Source organism: Neofelis nebulosa, chromosome 4 (genome assembly GCF_028018385.1).
Source record: "Neofelis nebulosa isolate mNeoNeb1 chromosome 4, mNeoNeb1.pri, whole genome shotgun sequence".
In the NCBI taxonomy this organism is placed as follows: domain Eukaryota; kingdom Metazoa; phylum Chordata; class Mammalia; order Carnivora; family Felidae; genus Neofelis; species Neofelis nebulosa.
Window position 1 is genome coordinate 5,695,469 of NC_080785.1, and position 23,703 is coordinate 5,719,171.

The 23,703-nt window shown below is 55.1% G+C and overlaps 1 protein-coding gene across 8 annotated transcripts in view; it reads left to right on the forward strand.

The window, feature by feature from the left end:
* Positions 1 to 23,703, forward strand: part of PRKAG2 (protein kinase AMP-activated non-catalytic subunit gamma 2) — a 261,150-nt gene that overhangs the window by 109,272 nt on the left and 128,175 nt on the right. For 5 of the 8 annotated variants that reach the window (XM_058723747.1, XM_058723752.1, XM_058723748.1 and 2 more), the window contains exon 4: positions 11,608 to 11,688. The exons of 2 other annotated variants lie outside the window; for them this stretch is intronic. In XM_058723747.1, the coding sequence (XP_058579730.1) occupies positions 11,608 to 11,688 (81 nt within the window). Of the gene's footprint in view, positions 1 to 3,118; positions 3,670 to 11,607; positions 11,689 to 23,703 lie in introns of those variants that run through there. One more of the 8 variants, XM_058723754.1, reaches the window with a different exon arrangement.

Here is a 23,703-nt window from a genome sequence, read left to right on the forward strand (position 1 = left end):
CCTCTACAAGGCACCAGACGTTCCCGCTGAGCGAGTTAGGGCAGTGTGGAGCCCAGAGCTGAGCACAACAGCGAGCCTCGGCCTTGCAGCGCAGAGAAAGCAACAGGGCTCCCCGGTTCTCTGCTCAGCAACCTGCATGCATCTGTGGGAGAGGCGAGCAGGTCCGCGTTGTGTTTCCAAAGCATGGCACGCTCATGGGACAAGCCAGGTGTCCCAGACTCAGGCTGGTCCGTGTCACAGGCTGGACGGTGATGGGAATCGAGCCTTTCAAACGTGACCCTTCTCTCTTTCTCCTGTAAGTTCTCCGGCCTAACGATCAAAAAGTGCAAGGGAGAAGAGAGAAATTTCCAAATCACTCCAGTCCGCTGTGGTCCTGTGTGGCCCGTAAGATTCAGCCTAGGGCACTGCCCAGACCCTTATCTCACTGGTGGTGAATTTTCTTGTGCACGTGTATGACAAAGTTCGGGACAGGGCAAAGACGTAAATCTTGGAATCAGATAATGTGGGTTTTCCCAGCTTGTTGTGTGATCCGGGTCAAGACACCTCTCTGACTCGGTTGTTCATCTTTGAATAAAATGGTATTGGAGCACCCGGGTGGCTCAGTTGGTTAAGCGTCCAACTTGGGCTCAGGTCATGATCTCGCGGTTCGTGGATTCACGGGCTCTGTGCTGACAGCTCAGAGCCAAGGAGCATATTTGGTCAAAAGGAAAATGAAAAGTTTTTGTCTAAGCCAGTACACCATTCTTCTACCATACGATAAAGAACGTAGCAAGCGATCACATTTCAGAGTTTAGCGACTGCAAGTGAGCGAGTGCAAATTCGTGTGGAACATAAACAGTGACTGTGGCATGCCCGATGGTCCTGTGCCTCGTTTATGTGGCCACTCACTCATCGAGTGGTGATTAAACCTCTACCAAATGTACAGGACAGTTGCTGATGGAGGGGATTAGTGCTATGAATAATTCAAAGACATTCTTATCCTCTAAGAACTATATTTTAATCAGTAAAATAATATACCCTGTTTGCCAAGCGCCTACCCCATGGCGGCTGGAGTGCTGGCTACCTCAGTTATTATTTTCTTTCGTCCTTCCCACAGCCCTGTGGGGCAGGCGTTATTAATACCATTTTATTTAAAAATTTTTTAAACGTTTATTTATTTTTGAGAGAGAGACAGAGTGCAAGCAGGGGAGGGGCAGAGAGAGAGGGAGGCAGAGAATCCGAAGCAGGCTCCGGGCTCTGAGTTGCCAACACAGAGCCCGATGCGGGGGCTCGAACCCACGAACCGTGAGATCATGACCTGAGCCGACATCAGAGGCTTAACCGACTGAGCCACCCAGGCGCCCCAATTTATTTTTTCTTTTCAAGTAATCTACACACCCAGCGTGGGGCTCGACCTCACGACCCTGAGATCAAGAGTTGCATGCTCCACCGACTGAGCCAGCCAGGCACCCCTGCTCTGGCTTTTTTTTTTTTTTTTTTTTTTTTTTTTTTTTTAATTTTTCAATCAGGAGAGCATTTCGACTTCTGTGAGGAGCCGAATTGGTAAGATTAAAAAAAAAAAAAAAAAAAAAAAGGAAATCTCAGTGGGAAAAACCTACCTACTCAGTCTTTTCCAGAGTTTAATCACAGTGAGTGTGCACTGCCATATTTAGCAACAGAGATGATCCTCTCGTGCGTTGGGGGACCCAGCTGGAGGGGGGGGTCTTGCGCCTTGTTTGGGGAGGCTGTGCTGGCCTGGCCTGGCCTCTCTCCTTTCCTCCAGACCCTCCAGCCCTCCAGGCCAACTCAAGCTCTCCCTTCCAAGCGGGGCCATGCAATTGCCCCTCTGGCCATTTGCGTTGATGGCACTCATTGTCCGTGCTGGCCACTCGCTGTTGAACGCATCCAGCTTTGTTTTGTTTTGTTTTGTTTTTTGTTTTGTTTTGTTTTATGCAGTCACTATTGCTTTATGGTTTATCATTGTCGTTTGCAAATTCCTTGAGGGCAAAACTATTTTGCTTGTTCATTCATGCATCCTTGCTACAAATATCTGATCACTGTTTCTATCCATCAGTCCCGGGAGGAAAGAAAAGGCACACTGAACAGACGTTAGAAGTGTAGACTTCTAGAAGTAGATGAAACCCTAATGGGATCGAGTCTTGTCGCGATTCACAGAGGGGGAAACTGAGGCCCAGAAATTGGAAGTAACGTCTCAAGATCGTGAAGCTGGTTAGTAGCACATACTGTCCCTTCCCTTTAATCTAGTGTAGATATCAGCTAAAAAAAAAAAAGAAAGAAAAGAAAGAAAGAAAAAGAATTTTTTAAATTTAAAAATTATTTTTCAGAATGCCTGGGTGGCTCAGGCAGTTAAGCATCCAACTCTTGGTTTCAGCTCAGGTCGCCATCTCACTGTTTGTGGGTTCAAGCCCCGTGTCGGGCTCTACGCTGACAGCGTGGAGTCTGCTTGGGGTTCTCTCTCTCCCTCCCTCTCTGCCCCTCCCTCCCTCTCCCCAGATAAATAAGTAAACATTTTTATAAAAATAAAAATTACTTTTCTGTCTTAGCTTTTTACAGCGGTTTTTAGGCACACAACACATAGAAAGTTTTTTTGTTGTGTTTTATTAGACCGGGGTTTGCCTTAGGAGTTAAGGAGATTAGAATTCTAGCCCTGCTTCTGCTGTTAGCTACAGGACCTTGGACCTTCCTGAGCCTCAACTTCCCCGTCTATGACGGAAGGGGATGGACTAGATTCTGTCTAAAAGCTCTGTCGTGCCACAATTCTTGAGAAGCCCGGGCCTCAAGTTGTGCATTTGCTGAAGAACCTTCCCTTGAATTCCGGAGCCCCCCCCCTCCCCCCAGCCCCATCGCCCCACCTCACAGGTGGTCTTGTATCTTTCATCGAGCTGAAATAGATTCAGCTGATTCCCAGCCCAGGGACTTGTGGCTTCTCCACCGAGCAGCAGCCGGAGCCTCCTGACCCCGTGGAGCCCTGGAACACATGAATCAAAATAGTTGTGTGATGTCATGTCATAATGGGAATGTGCGCTGGCCAAGAATTGTCTGTACAGGGCGGTTTCCTTTTACAGTCTTTTTAAAGAGACATCTGCGGATCTGCACATGACGGGCGAGCCTGGGCTCCGTTTGCCTATTTAGTCTTCCCTCCTTCTCTGATTTTAAGGAGCAAAAAGTCCCGGAGTGTCTGAGCGCACAGCTGACCTCAACTACATAAACAAACCCACGGCAGCGTCTTGCCTACTTAAGGACAGGGGCTGCTCCACCGCTGCGGCCGGAGGTGTGGTGGGGAGGACGGCTGAGGTCTCTCTCCGAGTCTCCGAGGAAGGACTGCAGTGGGCTTGCCCTGTGTGTCCCGTGGCCGCCGGCCCCGAGAGCGACCCGTGCCGTGCTGGGGTGAGGGCCCCGGGGCTGTCGCTTGAGCACAAGCTGCGTCTCTAAGCTCTCGGTGCATGAGCTGCTGGGTGGCCCACACCTGCCGGCCGATGCTGCAGCTCTCCCGGCCCCCCGCCATCTGGTGCTGACACGGGTTCTGCGGGCCTTGGTATGGTCACCTGCTGCTGCTCCTGTGGCCACCGCTACCCATGAAACGCTTCGGCAGTCTCAGGGGGAACAAGAAACACAAGGACCCAAACCGGAGCACGGAGAGGCGCCAGTCGGAGCCCCACGGCCTTTTCGGTAGGACACTGCCCTTTGCCTGGTTTTCTGCCAGTCTGTGCTGTAGGCAGGGAAACCCCACGGCGTGGTGTGTGTGTGTGTGTGTGTGTGTGTGTGTGTGTGCGTGCGCGCGCACGCACAGCCTCCTGAGCGGTAGCTGTGTGCAGGTGTAATTGCCAGGCAGTAGTTAGCGGACTAGGTTGGCAGGTGTCTCCGTATTGATGGGAGTGCTTACCATGAACTGCCCGATGTCCCTCTGAGACCCCTTCCTGTGTCTCACCCCACCTGGCCCAATGAGGTTAGTGATCGATTGGACTGTCATTCATTTAGGGAAAACCCGCAGCTGGGAGAAAGAAAGAATGGACTGGAACTGTTATTTTTGGCTATTAAGGATGAAATGTGTGTGTGCAGAGAAAACTCGTGTTGGGGGTCAATGGGATGGACCCTTCGCCCTATGGCTGAGCAATCGGACCAGGGGTTCATGTAGGAGGGGAAGGCACCTGCCTGATTCGTGTCCCCGGGGAGAGGGGTTTGCTTCGTGATCTCCCTGGCGTCTGGAACCTTCCACGGCTCCCCCACACACGGGGTTGGGACCAGTGTGACTGACTGGGTCATGAGGGGCAGCGTCCGTGATTCAGTACCTCCAGTGACCTGTGGATTTGGGGTCAGTTTTCCCTCCGGCTGGGTGGCGTGACAGGAATTCCAGAGCATTCTGAGCTCCCTGGAGGTGTGGCTAAGACCTGCCCATTCAAAATTAGATGGGCCACTTCTTCATTTTAAGTTCCCGGTGGCCACGGCCTGTCTGACGCAGGGTGTTCCTGAGTACCCCGCTGTGGGAGGGACCGAAAGGGCCCCACGCACATCCTGGGGGTAGTGACCAACTACTTCCAGAAAGCCTCTGGGGGGCCCAGTGCGAGGCTGGTGACCCTGGGGCGTGCGGGCAGAGGAAACAGCAGCTCTGGAACCAGGGAGTTTTTGACCTTGTGGTGGAGGAACATAGGAATAGTGTCTGATCGGATGCTACGGTGGAGTTGGGTAGGAACACGCCCGCCCTTGCCCCGGGGGCAAATGGCAGATGTCTTTGGACTTGATTCATAGACTGTGGTTTACAAAGAAGACTCTTGCTTTAAATAATAAAGTAATAAACACTCATTTACCTCAGAATTAAATCTGAACCCAATATTTAACTAAAAGTCTCATTTTGCTAATGGGGAAGGGCAGGGCCATTATTAAAAGCCTCTTACTTGCCAGACTGTGGTTTCCCCTCCCGCATTTCAAATTTGGCTGTCATCGTGTCTCCTACGCTCCTGAGATCAAAAATTAATATTTGCATGTCGACCAAGTTTTATAAGTGCTCACGTGCACATGGCCAGCCGTGACCACGGTCGGGGACATCGGGGCTCCCTCCAGAAGCTTCCTCTGGGGTTCAGGAAGCAGGCGGAGGCCACTCAAGGCGGCCAGAGCCCGGGCATCTAGGTTTGTGGTGTCTCCTATCTTTCCTTTTGTCAGAGTCTCAGGGTGCGAGGAGCTGAGAGCAAGGCCAGGGGGCAGGTGTCAGCCCCTCAGACTATGCCGGGCGGGGGGACGGCAAATGAAGAAAAAACAGTCGGAGAGTGTCCACTGGGCGTCCCCTCCCCTCCGTGCCTTGCTAACCCTTACCCGCCTATCAAGACTCTGCTTAACCTTCCCTTCCCTAAAGCCCGGTCACCCATCCTGTGATCCCCTGGCTTCTTGGGGACAGGGATATGTCCCCAAAGCAGCCTTCTATCCCACGTCCTCACCACAGACTGGCAGGTTATGGGACGCATCGTTCCTGGTTGGTGAGTAGGGATCGCTGCAGGTTTTTTGTTTTTCTAAATTCCCTTTCAGCCGGTCCACTCCTTCCTACGGTGGCCAGGGAATTTTAGAGGAGGCCTCTTCTTTCTCCAGAAAGCTTCCTTGAGGGTCGTGATGATGTTTGTCCTTCTCTTCCATTTTCCTCAAATCGAGCACACGCAGGTGGCTGGTGTGGGCTCCTCACTCTCCGTTCCCGGGCCGTACTGTCCCAGGAGCCACGGACTTGTCCACGGAGACACATCCTTGCTGCACACACGTGCAGGTGCACACACTCACATGCAGCTGTCCCCACGGCCTCCTGACTAGCCAGAACAACTGAGAGAGAAGGAGAGTCAGGCCACGGCCAACCAGCCGTTACAGAGGCTGGAGGACAATCGTATTCGCCTGGATGGCATTTTCCTTTGGAAGTACGTGGCTCTCGTTGGGCTTTTGAACACTTCAAGGCTTGTGATAAAACACCCTTGAAGGTTCGGATTCACGAAAAGCTCATCCCTTCAAACCCCCTCAGAGTTTAGTATCTGCCCAGATCCCCTGCAAAGCTAAGCAGACGCCTCAGATTTTCATGCTCCGTGTGATACATGAGTGATGATGTCGACTTCAGCCTTTTCTTGCAGCCTCTTTGGTCAACAGACATCCAGATTATGTTGACAAAGAGCATGTGGCAATGCGAATAAAAAATGCAAAAGGAAGATTAGGAAAGGATTTTGCTGATCAGATAAAAGAGGGCTGGCTGCAGTAACTTTTCTCCCCTCTGCAATTAGAGGGGACTAATTAAAAGCTGTAGGGCAGGAGCCTGGGTGGCTCAGTCGGTTGGGCATCCGACTTCGGCTCGGGTGGTGATCTCACAGTCTGTGAGTTCAAGCCCCACGTCGGGCTCTGCGCTGACAGCTCGGAGCCTGGAGCCTGCTTCGGATTCTGTGTCTCCCTCTCTCTCTCTGCCCCTCCCCCACTCATGCTCTGTCTTTCAAAAATAAAAATAAAAACCATAAAAAAAAAAGATAGATGTACCTGGAGTCTTAAGAGACCCCTTCTGGGGACCGCACTGGAGACAGGAAGTGCGTCAGGAAGCTGGCACTCCGGCCCCATCCGGGAGGCGTCTAAGTAACACCGAAGACCGAAACCTCTTTCTGGTGGGTCTTTGCTTTACAGCGAGCTTCCCCTTCCCATGACCCTCCTCGGGATAAGTATGACCACTTCTGGAGCAAAACTTCAGGGTTCCTCATGCCCAGGTCCCCTCGGCACCCCACACTGCCTGGCCCAGCTTGTCCTCTGTATGTGCAGGCAGGTCGATGGTGCTGGGGGGAAGTGTCCCTGGCCCTCTGCCTCAAAGCAGCGGGCCTGGCTGGAAAGTGACATCTGTGGTTCGTCCTGCCTCCCCCAGCTGTCCCCCTCTGCTCCCTGCCTGTCCCTCATGCTCTTCGCGTAATCGCGGTTGCCCGGAAAGACCCCAGTGTCCGCTCAGTGTCTTGTTCAGATGCTCGTACTTCCCTCTCTCTAACGGAAAATTGCAAGCGTGTAGAGACGTAGGGAGAACGGCATCACATAGCCGTGTTCAAGTTCAGCAGCGCCCAGTGCTCTGCCAATCCCACCAGCGTCTGGGGGCACGGCGGTGAGCAAGGCACCCGCCACCCTCACCGAAGCAGACACCTGAGATGGTTTTTTTTTTTTAAGTTGTGGTCGAAGAAAACTTAGCGCCGTACCTGCTTTGAGGTGCACGGTGCGGTGGCATTCATCCCCGTCCGTCTCCGGAGCTTTCCGTCATTCCCAGCTGAAACTCTGCGCCCGTGAAACAACACTTCCCTGTCCACGCTCCCCGGCCCCTGGCCCCCACCTTTCGACTTTCCGTCTCTCGGAATTGACCGCTCTAGGGGCCTCATGCAAGTGGAACCCACCCAGTGTTTGGCTTGTGCGGTGGTGAGCACTGTGGAGGAAGAGGCAGGATGAGGGGTCGGCCGGCTGGGGGCGGGGGGGGCCTCTTCCCCTGCCAAGGCTTGGGGAAGTGGGCCATGCAGGTCCCTGAGGTCAGGGGGACACCCTTGCCGGGTTCCAGGAGCAGCAAGAGGTCCATGTGGGGACCGCAGGAAGCAGTCAGGTGCTCAGCTGGAGACCAGGCGGGGAGGTGAGCTCAGCGGCCAGCATGGTCCCCTCCCTGTGGGCGCGTGAACTTGGGGCTGAACTTGGGTGAATGGAACACCCGGGGGGTCTCGAGAAGAGCACTGCTGGGCCCTGAGGGCTGGGGCCGCCCCCAAGGGGACTCGAGCCCGTGTCCCCACCCTGCCTCTCCGTGGGCCTGGTGGCCCCCACCCCCCAGCACCTGCTGGACGTGCGCTCACACAGAAGACTCCCGGACACGCAGGATCTCATCTGCAGGGCTGGGCGCACCGGGGGGGATGGCAGACTCTAGCAGGCAGGGGTGGGGCGTCGAGCGTCACGGAGGGCATTTCCTCGTGTTCCTTGGAGCAGTGCACAGTTTAGGAGTTCTCAGCTCAGCTAGAAGTCAAGAGAGGGAGGCCTGGCTCACAGGCCCCCGTCCGTCCCACCCTCTCCGTTGCTCTCCCGCCCTTCTGTACGCAGCCGTCCCCAAACGCGGCTCAGCAGTCCCTGGACGCGGGCCCCGGGTAGACGACAGGTGGAAGGCATGGCCCGGATGAGGGCTTCCTGGGAAAACTCTCAGTTAAGCACTTCCAGATTCATCCCTTCTGCGGACTTCCTGGATCCCTCGGCCACCGCCCAGCAGGCTGGCAGGAGGCAGGGCGGCCCTGGGTGTGCGTTGCCTCGGGCAGTGTGTTCACCCACTCTGTGCCTCAACTTCCCATCTGTGCACTGCCGGCTCCAGGGTTGAGTGAGGAGGACTCAGGGGAGACCGTGGTGGCAGGGGCTGTCACTGTCCCCGCCCCTTCCCTCGTCTGCCCCAGCAGGACAGAGGGGAGTGTCCCAGCAACAGGCCGAGTGACAGCAGTGACAGTGAAATGGGTGCTTGTGGCGGGTGGCTCGTGGGCTCTGAGAGGTTAGGCGCCTGTAAGCAGTGTGTTTGCGGGGGCTTTTGTCCTCCAGGGAGCCCTGGTCTGCACAGAGAACGCGGATCCCGCACAAACGATGCCGGTACCGCGGACGTGTGATGGGCGTGAATGGACAGTAGGACAAGATCACAGAGCCGGAGGAGGGCAGAGAGAAATAGGGAGAAGAAGCACTCAGGGAAGGGGCCGGACTTAAGCACAGTGACTCTGGACAGTGATGGAGAAGCTTCCTGTGATTCACTGACTCGGCTCGGGGCTGGAATGCCGGGTTGGGGTCACACAACTGCTGCTCTGTCATCCAGACCCTTCCAGAAGGACCCCCCCCCCCAGGGTGGGTCTAAGGGCCCCCTTGGCACCTGAAAGCATTGTGTGGGCTTCCTGCCTCTAGATGAGATGAGAACATCATACATTTACGGGTGCCTGGGTGGCTCGGTCGGTTAAGCGTCTGACTCTTGGTTTCGGCTCAGGTTGTGATCTCAGGGTTTCGTGAGTTCGAGCCCCGCATCGGGCTCTGTGCTGATGGTGCAGAGCCTGCTTGGGATTCTCTCCCTCTCTCTCTCTCTCTCTTTCTCTCCCTCTCTCTCTCTCTGCCCTTCCCCTACTCATGCTGTCTCTATCTCCCTCAAATAAACTTAAAAATTAAAAAAAAAATGCGATACATTTAAAGAGCAGCATGAACTCCGTCCTCAAGTAATAATTTGCCTTTGATGATTGAGAAGAAAAAACATACAAGGTGCGAGTACTCAAGAACAAATCAACAGGGGTGTTCCCTGAGCATCACAACGGCTTCTTGTCCCACTGTGTCCCTGGGCCCAGGCTGTGGCCCTGGGACTGCTGGCCTCCACAGGTACCTCATGACAGTGGTGGTGGTTCAGGGTTTAAGTCCCTGGAAGGGAGTGTGTCCCCTCCCGGTTAGGACCCAGGTCAGCCTTGTGCTTGGCCTTGCAGAGTCCAGTGAGAACAGTGCCCCCGGAGCTATGGAGTGCGTGCGGTGAGGTGGGGTGGGGTGCACCTACAGAAAATCCTGGGTGGGTAAAATGAACTACTGGGACCTCATCAAGATAAAAAGTGTCTGCACAGTGAAGGAAACAGTCAAAAACAGTAAAAGGCAACCTACAGGATGGGAGAAGATATTCGCCGATAATGTATCTGATGACGGGTTAGCATCCAAAATCTATGAAGAACTTGTCAAACTCGATACCCAAAAAAACAAATAATCCAGGTAAGAAATGGGCAGAAGACATGAATAGACCTTTTTCCAAAGCAGACATCTAGATGGCCAACAGACACATGAAAAGATGCTCAACATGATTACCCATCTGAGAAATCTAATCAAAACTATGATGAGATACCACCTCTCACCTGTCAGAATGGCTAAAATTAACAACTCCGGTAACAACAGATGCGGGTGAGGGTGTGCAGAAAAGGGAACCCTTTTGCAGTGTTGGTGGGAATGCAAACTGGTGCAGCCACTCTGGAAGACAGTATGGAGGTTCCTCGAAAAGTTAAAAATAGAACTACCCTACGACCCAGCAATTGCACTACTAGGCATTTATCCAAAGAATACAAAATACAGATCCGAACGGGCACGTGCACCCCCATGTTTATAGCAGCGCTATCAACAATAGCCAAATTCCGGAAAGATCCCAAATGTCTATTGGCCGATGAATGGATAAAGAACATGTGGTGTGTGTGTGTGTGTGTGTGTGTGTGTGTGTGTATATATACACACACACACACACATATATATGTATATACATATGGAATATTACTGTATGATCAAAAAGAATGAAATCTTGCCATTTGTAACAATGTGGATGGAGCCAGAATGTGCTATACGCTAAGTGAAATGATTCGGTGAGAGAAAGACAAATACCATACGATTTCACTCCCAGGCGGAATTTAAGAAACAAAATGGATGAACAGATGGGAGGGCGGGGAAAAAAAGAGAGTGGGCAATAAACCATAAGAGACTTTTTTTATTTTTTTAATGTTCATTTTGAGAGTGTGTGTGCACGGGCAACTGGGGAAGGGCAGGGAGAGAGGGAGAGAGAATCCCAAGCAGGCTCCACACTGTGCAGTGGCACCCGATGTGGGGCCCGATCCCACAATCCGTGAGATCGTGACCTGAGCTGAAATCAAGAGTCAGACACTTACCCGGATAAGCCACGAAGGTGCCCCAAGGGACGCTTAAATGTAGAGAACAAACTGAGGGTTGATGGAGGGGGGTGGGGGATGGGTTGAATAGGTGTTGAATAGGTACTAAGGAGGGCACTTGTTGGGATGAGCCCTGGGTGTCATGTGTAACTGATGAATTCTCCTGCAACCAACGTTGCGTTGTATAGTAACTAACTAGAATTTAAAGAAGAACTTGAAAAAAGGAAGAGCAAAGGAAGAAAAGAAAAAAAGAAAAAGGAAAAGAACAGAAAAGAAAAAGAAAGAACACACACCTGGCTCTGGACGTAGGCCTACACATTCCTGTCCAGGACTCCAGAGCGAGAGTGCTGCTGACGAGGAGGTGGAAAGTTCACAGCAGATTCAGAAGCGAGTTTCGGTAACTCCAAGAACTAAAATACTTGGCCGAGCCCCCACGCTGGGCTGAAAGACCTAACACAAAGCAGGGGTTTCATCAAGGAACAGCAACTAAGGGATAAAGCTCCTAGGACCCGGCCTCACCTACATTCAACACGCCCATAGCTTTCGTATCTATAAACCAAATCCCTTGTAGCCCCTTCCTCCTAGAAACTCAGCGTTGCGGGGACACAATGCTCGACAACAAGAAAACAATACGCCCGAGCACAGAACTCTGAGCTGCGGACGGGCAGGCCCGGTGGTACCGTCTATAGTCAGTTCCCCGGGCAAGTGAGGGCCCTGGGAAACTGTTTCCGTACAGGTGCATTTCATCAGGGGGCTTCTGAGAAATTCTCTGCTCGTCGGAACGATGCATGCTTCCCTTGAAGCTTTTCTGTGGACAGTTTATTGCATACATATAGATACTGGGAAACCTTTGATTGTCTGCTGGTCCAGAGCAAAGGAGGAGAAAGGGAAATGCCTGGTATAGACATGGGGAGGTAGGTCTTAACATGGAGGTTTTGTTATCATTCAGGTTCGGTGAGGCTGACCGTCAAGTCCGGGGACCCTGCCTCAAATACTTTGTTGTCCACAGCCCCCAAGAGGAGGGCCACAGGTACCGTGCAGAGCCGTGAAGGGACGAGGCAGGTGGGCCAGGAGGCAGAAGGCCGCCTGGTGGCGGGGAGAGGATGGCCAGGAGCCTTTATTGTGTTTCGGTGGGAAAGGCAAAGCCAGGCAGGGTCACCGTGTCTGAAATTGGCGGATTTGAATAATCCCAGCAGGCTGTGGGGTATCGGGGTATCAGCAGTCTCTAGTGTGTGGTCCCCGTCCCCACTTCCACCATGGTTAGGGCATGGGGAAGGGATACTGAGTCTGGCTTCCCGGATAGGTTGGTTTGCGTGTGAAAGGCATGCTCTCTCTAAGGATTGGCCACCCTGGGAGGGGCGGTCTCTCCCCAGGCCGCGAGGACCCCCGATGCCAGAACAGGGACCCAGAAAATAAGACAGTTCACACTAGAGGTCACTGCCATACTTCTCATTCTCTTTATCTTTACCTCCCAAGCGTTTTCAAGTCTGCAGGGTGAGAGTCTGCCTTCCTTGAGAGCTGAGTCTCCAGCATGCAGGGCCTGGTGGGGAGGGGCTTGTGCCCCCCCCCCCCCAAGTCTAGACACCCTGGCTTCCCCGGGCCTCAGGTGCCCAGCCGGTCAGGCTTCTCCTTGCGTTACTTCTCTCCCGGGGGGTGTTTCTCCCTTCCCTTTCAAGGGCACCATCTTTCAAGCCTGGGGCACATCTCTGGCACCTGCAGACTGAGGGGAAGGGCTGTCTGTCCCCGACGGGGTTTCTTTAGGCCACAGAAAGTGCCATGTGAGTGCCTGTGGGCAAGCACGCTGTGCCCGCCGTCTCGCCCGTTGTCATAGACGATATTCCGTGAAACGATCACGGGCCCGCTGGATGTTTTGTGGCCACTTTGCATGGAGCCTGGGGCTCGCCTAACCACGGCCTTATTTCTGGAAGAAAGCGACAGGAAGGCGTGGCCAGACCAACACAGGGGGCCGTGGAGGACCCGGCACCACCCTGGGGGCCCCGGGAGGTGCGGAACAGACGGTTGGCTTCCATTTTGAGGTCTCCTTGAACCTCACCGCCCTACTCTCACCTGACGCGGCCCCTCCGCCCGGCCGTGCTCTCTCCCTGGTTCTCTAACCCTCCCTTGGCCTCCAAGATGGGCCTCGTCGACTTTCCCTGGGCTTGCCTCCCACTCAGTCTCCCTGGGTCGCTCCGTTAACCTCCGGCCGCGGCGTGTGGGTCTTGGGTGCTGAGGACACGGTGGTGAAACCTATAGACATTGAGCCAACACGTTCAAATGGGTCATAAAAGTGTGTGATGAGAGATGATAAAAAGCAAAGGGTCAGCTGAGATTTTTGTCGGAAGGATCTGATTTCGATGTGGAGGATGGGGGGCCGGTGTGGGGGAGGCTGCTCTGGGCGGATCACCAGCTGTGGGGGTCTGGGGCAGGGGCGCGGGAAGGGGTCCAGGCAGGAGAACGAGGCAAAGGTCTGGGGCCAGCAGGGCCGGGCGTGTCACAGGCACTTAGCAGGGTCGCCCAGAGCTCAGGGGAACGACATGGGTGTCTCAGCGCCCGGAAGGTCGTCCTCCGTGGCCCCCACCCAGCACAGAGCCCCTAGAACACATTCTGGAGACGTGGTGGCCGTTGCTCGGCCCTCCCGTTCCTGATGTTCCTGCTGGCATCCGTGGGCCTCAGGCCCACAGATCCAACCTGGAAAAGCAGGTTTTCTCCCAAACAAGGAACAAGGGATATCTCTGCTGGAGGTTTCCATTGTGCAACTTTGGGGGCCCTGACCCACTTCCGCATCACGTGGGTCGGCTGAGGGTGGCCGGTCCAGATGACAGTGGCCCCTGGGGAGTTGGCTCTTATTCCAGGCTGGTACAAAAGACCCCTCCAGGAGGCCCTGAGAGTGACTTCTCGGGGTCACGTGGCCCGGCTCCACGCTGTGTCCAGAAGATAAGCTAAAGAGGACGGGGCTGAGTGTGTTTTTCCCCTTGCGGGAAACGCCCTCCTTGCCCTGCTCGCCCAGGCCCACCAGGCTCTCGGGGCTTTTCCGCAGAATCTCCCCCAAGCGCTCCAGGACTGGCCACCGTCCCGCTCACGTTTGCCAAGGGGACAGGAACCCAGTGTGGTGTCTGGTTGGTCTGCTCCGGCCAACTCGCTAAACTCCTCGGGTGTGGAGACTGCGTCTCGTTCTCTCTCTGCCGGTGACAGACTTCTGATTGTGACCCACGTTCGTGAGCCACCTTCCTCCGTGACAGGACCCCCGGTTCTCATGCTGTGGCCTGCATGGGGCTCGGGAGGGCATACGAGCAAGTTATGCGGTGAACTATGAAGGGCAATGTTGTTTAGACTTGTGGAAAAGATTGTTGAAGGAGGGGAAAGGTGTGTCCCCATTGATCCCCTATTCCTTCCCCCTGCCTTGAAGGCAGCATGTGATGACTGGGGCTCCAGCAGCCATCTTGGACCCTAAGGTGATTGCTGGGGATGGAAAACACACCCTGAGGAGAGTGGAGACTAGAGACAGGGGCCTGGGTTAACGTTGTGACGCCGCCTTAGCGGCTCCGGGCTGCTTACCTGACAGGCGTCCTTTGTGCGAAAGCAGAATGAACCTCTCTCTTCCCGAAACCACTGTTATTTTGGGTTTTCCTATGAAATGAGAGCTAACGAAATCCCCACTGATGCCAAGTTCCTCGCACGGAACTTGCCCCATACTGGGCACTGGGTAATGACGTAAGGACCAAGCAAGTGATCTGTGAGCTCCTCCCCAGGTGTGGCTTTTGCAGACTGAGGCTACTGAGGCTCGGTGGGTGGGGCTGCCCAGGTGGGGACGAGGGCCCGGTCACCAAGGACATCCCACTGAAGTTTGTCCAGCTCCGTATTCCCTAAAGCTGTGCGTCCACTGTATACAAGTAGACTCACTCTAAGAAAACGCTGATATTCTAAATTTACACTAAAAAAAAAAAAATTGGACTGGATGGGGCACCCGGGCGGCTCAGTCCTTAAGCGTCCGACTTCGGCTCAGGTCACGATCTCGCGGTTCGTGAGTTCGAGCCGCGCGTCGGGCTCTGTGCTGACAGTTGGGAGCCTGGAGCCCGTTTCAGATTCTCTGTCTCCCTCTCTCTCTGCCCCTCCCCCACTCATACTTTGTCCCTCTCTCTCTCAAAATTAAACATGAAAAACATTTTTTTATTTATAATAAAAAAATTGTTGATGCCTTATACAAATAGGCCCTTTTCTGAAATTACTATATCCTTTTTTTGTGGTTTTAAAATATGACTTAGTTTGAAAAGATTCCAGCCCAGAGAGAGACGGATATGACACTTCCACTGAAGGTGCAAGTGTCACTGGCAAATTTGAGGCCAGCCCCTTGGGCCACGTGTTGAGCCTGGACATAGGCTGTGCAGTCTGGACTCTGTACGACCCGGGTTTTGACACATTTCTTTTATGACGTGTGTCTGGCTGCACGTCCCTGGATAAGCCAGCAACCGCAAGTTAATCTGTCTGATAAATATATGTATCGTGTGTGTGATGGGCTGGGGCGAACCGTAGGGTGAGAAAATGAGATGTGGCTCGCAGAAGCCCGCAGTGTGGCCGGGGGTGAGGACGCTGGCCTGGAGGGAAGACCCCGGGATCCCGCTGGTGCTCAGTGCTCCGGGGCTTGGGTGGAGTTGGGCTCTGTCTACACTGGACCCAGCTCTGTCTAAAGCTGGATTGATGAGACGCAGCTTCGAAGGAGGGGAGGGCAGTCAAAGAAAAGTCCAGAAAGAGAAAAATGGGGCCTGGTTTGACTGAATGCAGGGTGCCAGGCTGGGGCTTCCGGAAGGGGTGTGAGCCAGGGAGGGTGTTAGGAGAGGGCCACGGGGAAGAGCCAGAGCTGGTCCTGCGTGAACAGCGGCCTCACAGGGCCTCAGCGGTGGCTTCCCTCGGCCTCCCCCGGGGGAGGGTCTACCGGTGTTCCCAGCCCCTGAGCAGCCCCTACCCTGCACCTCCCGCCACTTGCTTGTGGGGAGCCCCGTGGCTCTGAGGGCAGTGTCCCCGGGCAGGTGCCTCCCAGCACTGGCAGGTGCAGGGTCCCTGGCTGCCGGTCTTGACACAGGGATCAGAGGTGAGAGGGGGCGCGGCAGCCGGCCAGGACCAGGAGAGAGGCACCTAGGGGAGTAGAGGAAGGCCAGCGTGGGAGGCGCTAAGGGCCGGGGCATGGCCGGGACCTTGAGCACAGACCTGGGTGGTGGGGACGTCACCATGAGCTATCAGTGATGGTTTCGCACGGTGTGGTGCGGCTCTACAATGTTTTATGTTCAGTAACTGTTAAGGCGGGCAGAGGCGATGGTGGAGGGGCGTTCCCATTTTCCAGATGGGAGGACTGCGGCCCAGAGAGGCCCAGAGGTCTGTCAGTCACTTGTGGCAACCTATCAAAGGAGATGACCCCGGGCATCCTTTTCCGGAGGACTTCCCTCTGCTCACTATGCCCGAGGTGGATCCCCCACCCCCCTGCTGTGCTAACGGGCAAAGCCTCCCCTTCTCAGCCACATTTTTCGCCCACATTCCGGCTGCTACCTCGGGCCACCCGTGAGTCACGGGGGATGTTGAGTCAGAAGTCCCCTGTCCTCCCCGCTGCTCCTTGCCGGGTGACTCAGCCTGGTCACAGAGCAGCCAAAACTGATGGGAGGGGAAACAGAAGGGGCTGTAGCCTAGAGATAACCTCTGAGCAGCCGTGGCCTTGACCTGAGGAGATACCTAAAGAGTACCCCAGAAAGGCAAGCATTGCGCTGTGTCATCAGGCTGGCGCCTGTGGGCCGGGAACCCCCAAGGTGCACCCCAGTCTGGGGGTGATTCCCATCACCCACCAAAGCCCTCCCAGAGTCCCCTCCTCAGGGCTCTCCCGCGACACCAGCCTCCCTTCTCCTGGACGGAACCCACTGCGGGGCTCCCACGCCTGGTGATGGATCACTTGGAGTGACCCCGTCCTTGTGACCAGGTCTGGCCCTTCTGCCCCTCGACTTACTGTAGCCAGAAGGGGCTCGGATCCATTCATCCTGGAAGGTCCCAGCACCTACAAACGGATCAACCTCAGGCACTATGTTGTTGATAGCTTGATTAACAATGCAGTACTAACTTTTAAAACCTTGTTTTTTTGTTTTTGTAAAGTTTATTTTGAGGGTGGGGGAGGGAGAGAACCAGCAGGGGAGGGGCGGGGGTCGGGGGGGGGGGGCGGTGGACAGAGGATCCAAAGTGGGCTCCACACTGTCGGCAGAGAGCCCGACGTGGGGCTCCAACCCCCGAACCATGAGATCATGACCTGAGCCGAAGTCGGACGCTTAACCGACTGAGCCACCCAGGAGCCCCCTTTCGAAACCTTGTAAATGTAACTTTTACTAACGTAGAAACATACAGAAACATGTGCAGATCGTGGGTGGTAAAATCGCGGTTTGAACGTGCTCACGTAAGCTACGTGCAGATCAAGGAAGGGGGGGGCGTCAGGAGCCTCCCCTGCACCCCCTCCAGGGCACTTCCCCCCAAGATTGGCATTGCCTGGTGTTGAACTTTATATGGTGGGTCCATACAAGAGGTATCTTTCATCTGGCTTCTTCCGCGTGAGCGTCGTGAGCAACCCAGCTGACGTCCTAGCTGCGGTCCACCGTCTCTGGTCGCTGCACGAGGAACATTCCGTCCTCTGCCCGGACCACAGCTCCTCCGTCCACCCACCTGGACGGGCATGGGCAGTGTCCGGCCGGGGGCCCTGACGGAGTGCCGCCGTGAACGCTCTTGTACGTTTGCACGCTTCCGTGGGACACACACACACACGAGGACTGTTGGTCGTAGCACACGCAGACATGCAGCCTCGGTGGGGATCTCGGCGTCCGCTGTGCTTGCAGCCTGCCTCCCGGGCGGGTCTCTAAGCAGACACCATGTCCTCATGTCTCCGTGTGTGTGGTGTCCTGTTACTCACAAGCCGCCTCCTTCCGCCCGTCATCCAGCTCCGCGCAATGATGCAGGTGTTTTTCCTCACCTGGTCATCGAGGGGTAGCGTCAGTCCCCGACGGGGCAGTGAGAGGCGGTGCCCGGCATCCCACATCCTGGCCTGCTTCCCCACTAGCAGGGACTCAGGCTCAGCCTGTTCATGGCCCACCATGAAGCGTAGCCGGTGGGGTCCGCAGGGGATCCGGGAGGAGCTCCGGTCTCTAAGGCTGCATGCTTCCTGGGGCTCAGCGTTTGGGATTTATTTATGACGGGGAACTGTAGCAGGACCCGGTTTGTAACCACCAGCTGTCGCTATAGCAACTCCTCACTTACAGCAGCCTCCACGCTAAAAATAGATCGCTTCATCCCTAGGATAGAAAAATCAAAGAAAATCAAGTCCCCAGATGGATCTCGAGGTATGGCGATATATGTTTCCGGCCTTTTTCACCACCCATCTAAAAGCAGAAAGGTCTGCGGTGGGATGGCCGGTCCCCTGCAAGCGTTCTCGGGGCCACAGGGGCACAGAAGCCTCCCCCCTGCTTAGAAGACCTCCTCCCTTATAGTCCAGAGGTTTGAATACTGAATCATAAACAGTCGTTTCACATCGGCCTTACTGTTTTCTCATCTGAATTCTTCTGTGGGATTGCAAACCTCTTTCAAGGTCGGGGACTTAATTATCAGGGTGATACGAGGACTGAAAATCCTGTCCTATGAAAAGGAGTTGAAAGAATCAGCAATGTTGGCATGGACGGGAGTGTGCTTAGCAAGGGCTGAGAACAGCCTTCGAATATTTGAAGGAGTGTCCTAATGAAGAGGGGTTGCCTTGTTCTCATCCTGCAGGAAAACAAAACTCAACTCCACGGGAGAGACTATCTACCCCCATCCCCCCGAAAATACATGTATTTTTTTAAGGGCATTTTATTGCATTTTAGAAAATCTAAAATAAAATTTCATTTAGTCTGTAGCAGTTGGGTATTATAGATAGGGGATGAATCGCTGCAATCTACCCCTGAAACCATTATTGCGCTATATGCTAATAACTAACTTGGATGTAAATTTATATAAATAAAATAAAACAATAAAAAAATATTTCAAAGCATTTTAAAACCAGAAAAAGCCCTCCCGAATCACAAGCCTGCAAAGCGCCCCAGCATCTCTGTGGACCTCTAAGGAGGACAGCGTCCTGGACGGCTGCCGCCCGGGGACGCAGCTGAACTGATGCTGGCTGGGTGGGGCCGGGGGCCCTCCCGAGGTGGCTATGGAGACTCAGGGTCACCCTGCCCACACACGGGAGGCGCTCGGCAGCGTTAGTTGTTCCCACAGGGGTATTCCAGCCAAGGACGAGGTCTTAAACGTTGGATGGGAGAGTTACGGAGACCTTCTCCAGGTCCTGGCTCTGAGCTACAGGCAGAATGGACCAGGGCTGTGGGCTACGGTGAGAAGTAAGCTTGAAACGGGGAGTTTTTGGAGCTTAGCAGTACTGGGAGTAGCTGGGCTCAGTCCAGGGGCCGTTGGGGGCGCCCGGAGGTCCTTGGATTTGGACCTTCCTGGGGAGTCCCCTCTCTGCTCCACTGGGACCCTCCCTGCCCGTAAGCCACACGTGGTAGCGATTAGTGATATGCTGCTCCTTATTTTTATTGCGTTTTTGTTTTGCGGGCGTGGGGTTGTTTTTTGGTCTTTTTGGTTTTGCGTTTTTTTTTTTTAACCTTGTGGTAAAGTAGACAAACGTGAAATTCACCTCGTATCTGTTTCTGAGTGCGCGGCTTTGTGGCCTGAGTCACACTCACGTGGCTGTACGACCACCTCCGCCATCATCCCCAGAACTTTTTCTTCTTGCAAAACCGAGGCTCCGCCCCCATTCGACAATGACCGATCCCTTCTCTGTCCCCCAGCCCCTGGCGCCCACCATTCCGATTCTCTGTCCCTATGAATTGGACTCTTGTAGTCACTCATCTAAGTGGAGTCACGTGGCATTTGTCCCTTTGTGACCGGCTCATTTCACGTAGCGCGGTGCCGTCAGGGTTCGTCCATGTTGTAGCGTGTGTCACAATTTCCTGCCTTTCCTTTTTGACGTATTTATTTTTAAGAGCGAGAGACCAACCGCACAAGTGGGGAGGGGCAGAGAGAGAGAGAGAGAGAGAGAGAGAGAAAGAATCCCAAGCAGGTTCCACGCAGTCAGCACAGAGCCCAATGTGGGGCTCGAACCGTGAGAACATGACCTGAGCCGAAATCAAGAGTCGGTCACTTAACCGACTGAGCCACCCAGGCGCCCCTCCTTCCTTTTTAAGGGGAAGTCGTTTTCCGCTGGACGTAGACACCACGTTTTGTTTATCTGCTCAGTCAGGGGACCTGGCCACGTCTCCCCGCCTAGGTTGCAAGCCCTTCAAGGCAGCCGTGGACCTCATTCCTGTCAGCCTGGGGCCAAACACGTGGCCCTTGTGTGTGTGGCGAAATGAGCCCCGCTGCTGGATCCTTCCAGGGCTACGCCGTGCACCCCCCAGTGGGAGGGCCTCCTGACACCCATCGCTGTGTGTAATGAGAAGGTGCTGAGAGCCTGGGGACCACCTTCGGAGTTATTGCTGGGACGCTGGGCCCCCACGGAACACTGGGGGGGGAGGGGCAGCCACCTGCACTGTGACCCGAGGGACGCAGTGAGCAGCCCCAAGCCCCCAACATCGGGTTTTCCAAAGGTTCAAGTTTCAGCTCAGGTGGCATGCGTTTGGATCCCGGCATCGTCTGCTGTTTCATTCTTTCTCCCAGAGGCCTCTGTTCTTAGCGTTCACAAATCAACAGGTAGCAGCTAAATGCCAATTAGCCAATCACACAGAGCAAGGCACTGGAGATAGACCAGGAATAGTGACTTTGGGTTAGGACCTGTGCGGGGGGGCCAGGAGACTGGCGTGGTCTGTAGAGGTGGCCTGGAGACATGGGGTCCTTAGCAAAAGTGGTAGAGGGGCGTCTGGGTGGCTCAGTCCGTTGAGCGTCCAACTTGGCTCAGGTCATGATCTCCCGGTTCGTGGGTTCGAACCCTGCGTCGGGCTCTGTGCTGACAGCTCGGAGCCTGGAGCCTGCTTTGGACTCTGCGTCTCCCTCTCTCTCTCTGCCCGTCCCCTGCTCGTGCTCTGTCTCTCAAAAATAAATAAACGTTTAAAAAAAATTTTTTTTAATAAAAGATAAGAAAAAATGGTAGAGGGAGGCCCTACCAACCTGGGGCGGGGCTGACGGTGGTTTCTGGGAGGGAGGCTGGCACTCATCACAGATGAGTGGGGACCAGCCCTGCCTTCTGAGGGTTCCTACAGGTTTTCCTGCCCCAGGGGACTCGGAGACGCTCACTCCTGGGCTCGCCCAGAGGTTGCAGAAGGGCTGTGGGGGCAGAGGGGGCCCTGCGGCTTGTTTGACTTGCTTGGTGCTAACATGGACCCAAGGGGGCCAACACTAGACAGAGTTGAAACGCCAGACCTGCCGAGAGGACGCTACAGAGGAAGGGATCCGAAGGCTTCGAGAGATGGGAATGTGAGAGTAGATTATCACGTAGGACCCGCTCCCTGCCCTCCGCCCCCACCCCAGAGAACCCAGAGGACACACTTGTGACCAAGGCCACGTGACAAATGATTGGCAAGGGGAGCCCAGCACCTTGGAGGAGCTCCGTGCACGCTCGCCCCCGAGGGTCAGAAATTATAGTGCCTCTGTCCTGGGAATCCTAAATACAGTGGGGACAGTCGGGTCCCAGGTGGCAGGGGGCCAAGCGGCGATGGGAAGGTTCTGCCTTGCTCAGACCTGGGGTGTCGGCTCCTTTATGTTGGTCTTCCTGGGCGTGAGGTAGAGGGAGGCCCCCGCAATTCACGTCTGTGTAAGTGGGCAAGTTCTAAGCCAAGCGGACAAAAGCCTAGTCTGAATCATAAAAACAGAGTCACGGCCCATCAGTCGGTTCCCAGACCCGAGCCAGTTCAGACCCAGAACGCCTCGAATGGAGGGGAGGCCAGGTCCCCTCGAGGAAGGACCCCGGGACACTACCAAAAATCTGTGCCTGCCCCAGAGGGACCTTCGGCTTTACCAGGGTGACTGTGCGTTGGCCCAAGGAAATGACCCAGTGCTTCAGAGATCACCTGACCCTGGCTCCGAACGGACCCCAATCCCAGGAGACCCGGAAGGTCTCAGCAGGTGCTTGTGGGAGAGCAGGCGCTGGTGATTCCAGCACAGAATTTCTCTAGCCACCCCCCCGCCTCAGCGGAGGGGGAGAGCCCTTCCTGTGTGCAGTCCTTGACTTCCCCGTGTCTGCAAGCAGAGACCCCAGGGCGGGGGGCGGGGGGGGTGGATGTGGGGCCGGGGTGATAGAGGCTCACAAGTGGGGAGCTGGCTGGAAGCTGCGGAGGCAGCTGGGAAGTGAGGAATGTCACTTCATCAGAAGCCGCGGGGCCCGTGTCTTATCAGTGTGGGTGTGTTAGCACATCCATAATAAGAAAGTGCCGGCTGATATGACAGCCCGTGAGTGGGGGCGGGTGTCGAGCTGTCGGCTGACAGGGGGAAGGCCGAGGTGCGTGCCGTCTGTCCCCTTGGCTGGTCGAGAAGGCTTAGGGTCTCGCCGCTTTCAGGAGAGAGAGACTTCTGCCCTCCCTGCCTGTCAGTGACCAGCAGAGCCCTCCTTTCTGAGTGAGAGATGAGCCCTCCAGAGGAGCCGCTGGGGAGAGAGAAGGTGCAGGTGACAGACAGTAGGTTCTCATGCGAAGGGAGAACAGGAACCCAGGGCGCTATGTCCGTGCCTGGAGGAAAGGCCGTGGCGCCAGGGACACGGGGGCCGGTGTCGGCCTATCCCTGCAGGACGTTGGGCTCCAAGGGGCAGCTCCCCACCACCTGGCCAGAACATTCTCAAGCTACATCGCAGGCTCTTGCTGCCAACCCCCCCGGCCCCTCCACACCCAGGGCTCAGCCTGCATCCGGGCCCTTCCCTCATCCCTCTCCAGAAGCCAATATGGCCCCGGCGTGTTGCATCCCGTCTTGGCCTATCAAGAGTCTTGCCAAAGGGATGTTGTCTCGTTCTCCATGCTATCAGTCTTGCCTTGGTGACCAGAACGTCTGAGGGTCTGTGCTCGGTTTCCTCCCCACTCAGAGACTGGAGGCCGGCCCCATACCCTGAGCTTCGCCATCTCCCCTGGGATGGCCCTCTGCCTTTCCTGTGGTACCGCTGGGCACCTCCGGGTTGGACTTCTAGAGGGGTCACCCGGGCAGTCTGTGTCTAATGCTCGGAGTGTCCTCCCTGCTGGCCGGGCTTGCCTGCTCTGGTCCACTTGACGGGCCACTCCCGGCCCAGCCCGGCTCTTCCCAGGCTCCCGACCACTTGCCCTAGGCTGGCCAGCTTCTCCGACACACTGGCAGTTGGAACGGGCCTGGCAAGTGACCTTGGCCCGGGGTGAGTGCTGCTGACTTGGGTTTGGGTCCTCCTCCCAGGACGTGGACACAGTCCCTCCCCCCGGCTGCTGGCAGCCGTCTGTGACCACGAGGCAAGGTCGCTAAAGACCAAATGGACACAGAGGGAAGACACACAGCTCCACCCTGGATTTCCTGTCCTGAGACAAACATTATTACGGTGAAAGCGAGTTTGATTTCGACTTTCTGTTACTTACAGCCCAAACGCACCCTTCACAGGAGATTCTCCTATAATGACACCACGAGAAGGGAGAAGGGCAGGCCTCCTGTCACATGTGGGGAGCAAGAACCAGAGAATCCCCTTTGGAAATTCAGACAAGTCAGCTTTGGACTCTATGGAAAGGGGTCCCAGGCGGCCTGGCATCAGAGTTCTTAGCCAAGGCCCAGAAATCGGTTCTAGCTAGTTCAAGTGGGCAAAAAAGGAAAAAAAAAAAAAAAAATGATTACAGGATATTGAGTAGCTCACAGAATCCCCAGCATGGAGAGAACCTGGCTGGGTGTTCCCAAGAAGGGCCCAGAGTCACCTCCAGAACGGGGACGGTGGATTCCCACGCAGCCCTGGGCCACTGCAGTGCCCCCCTAAATTCATATGGTAAAGCCCTAACTCTCAACGTGACTGCATTCAGAAATAGGCCTTTTAGGAGATAATTATGGTTAAATGAGGTCACAAGGGTGGGGA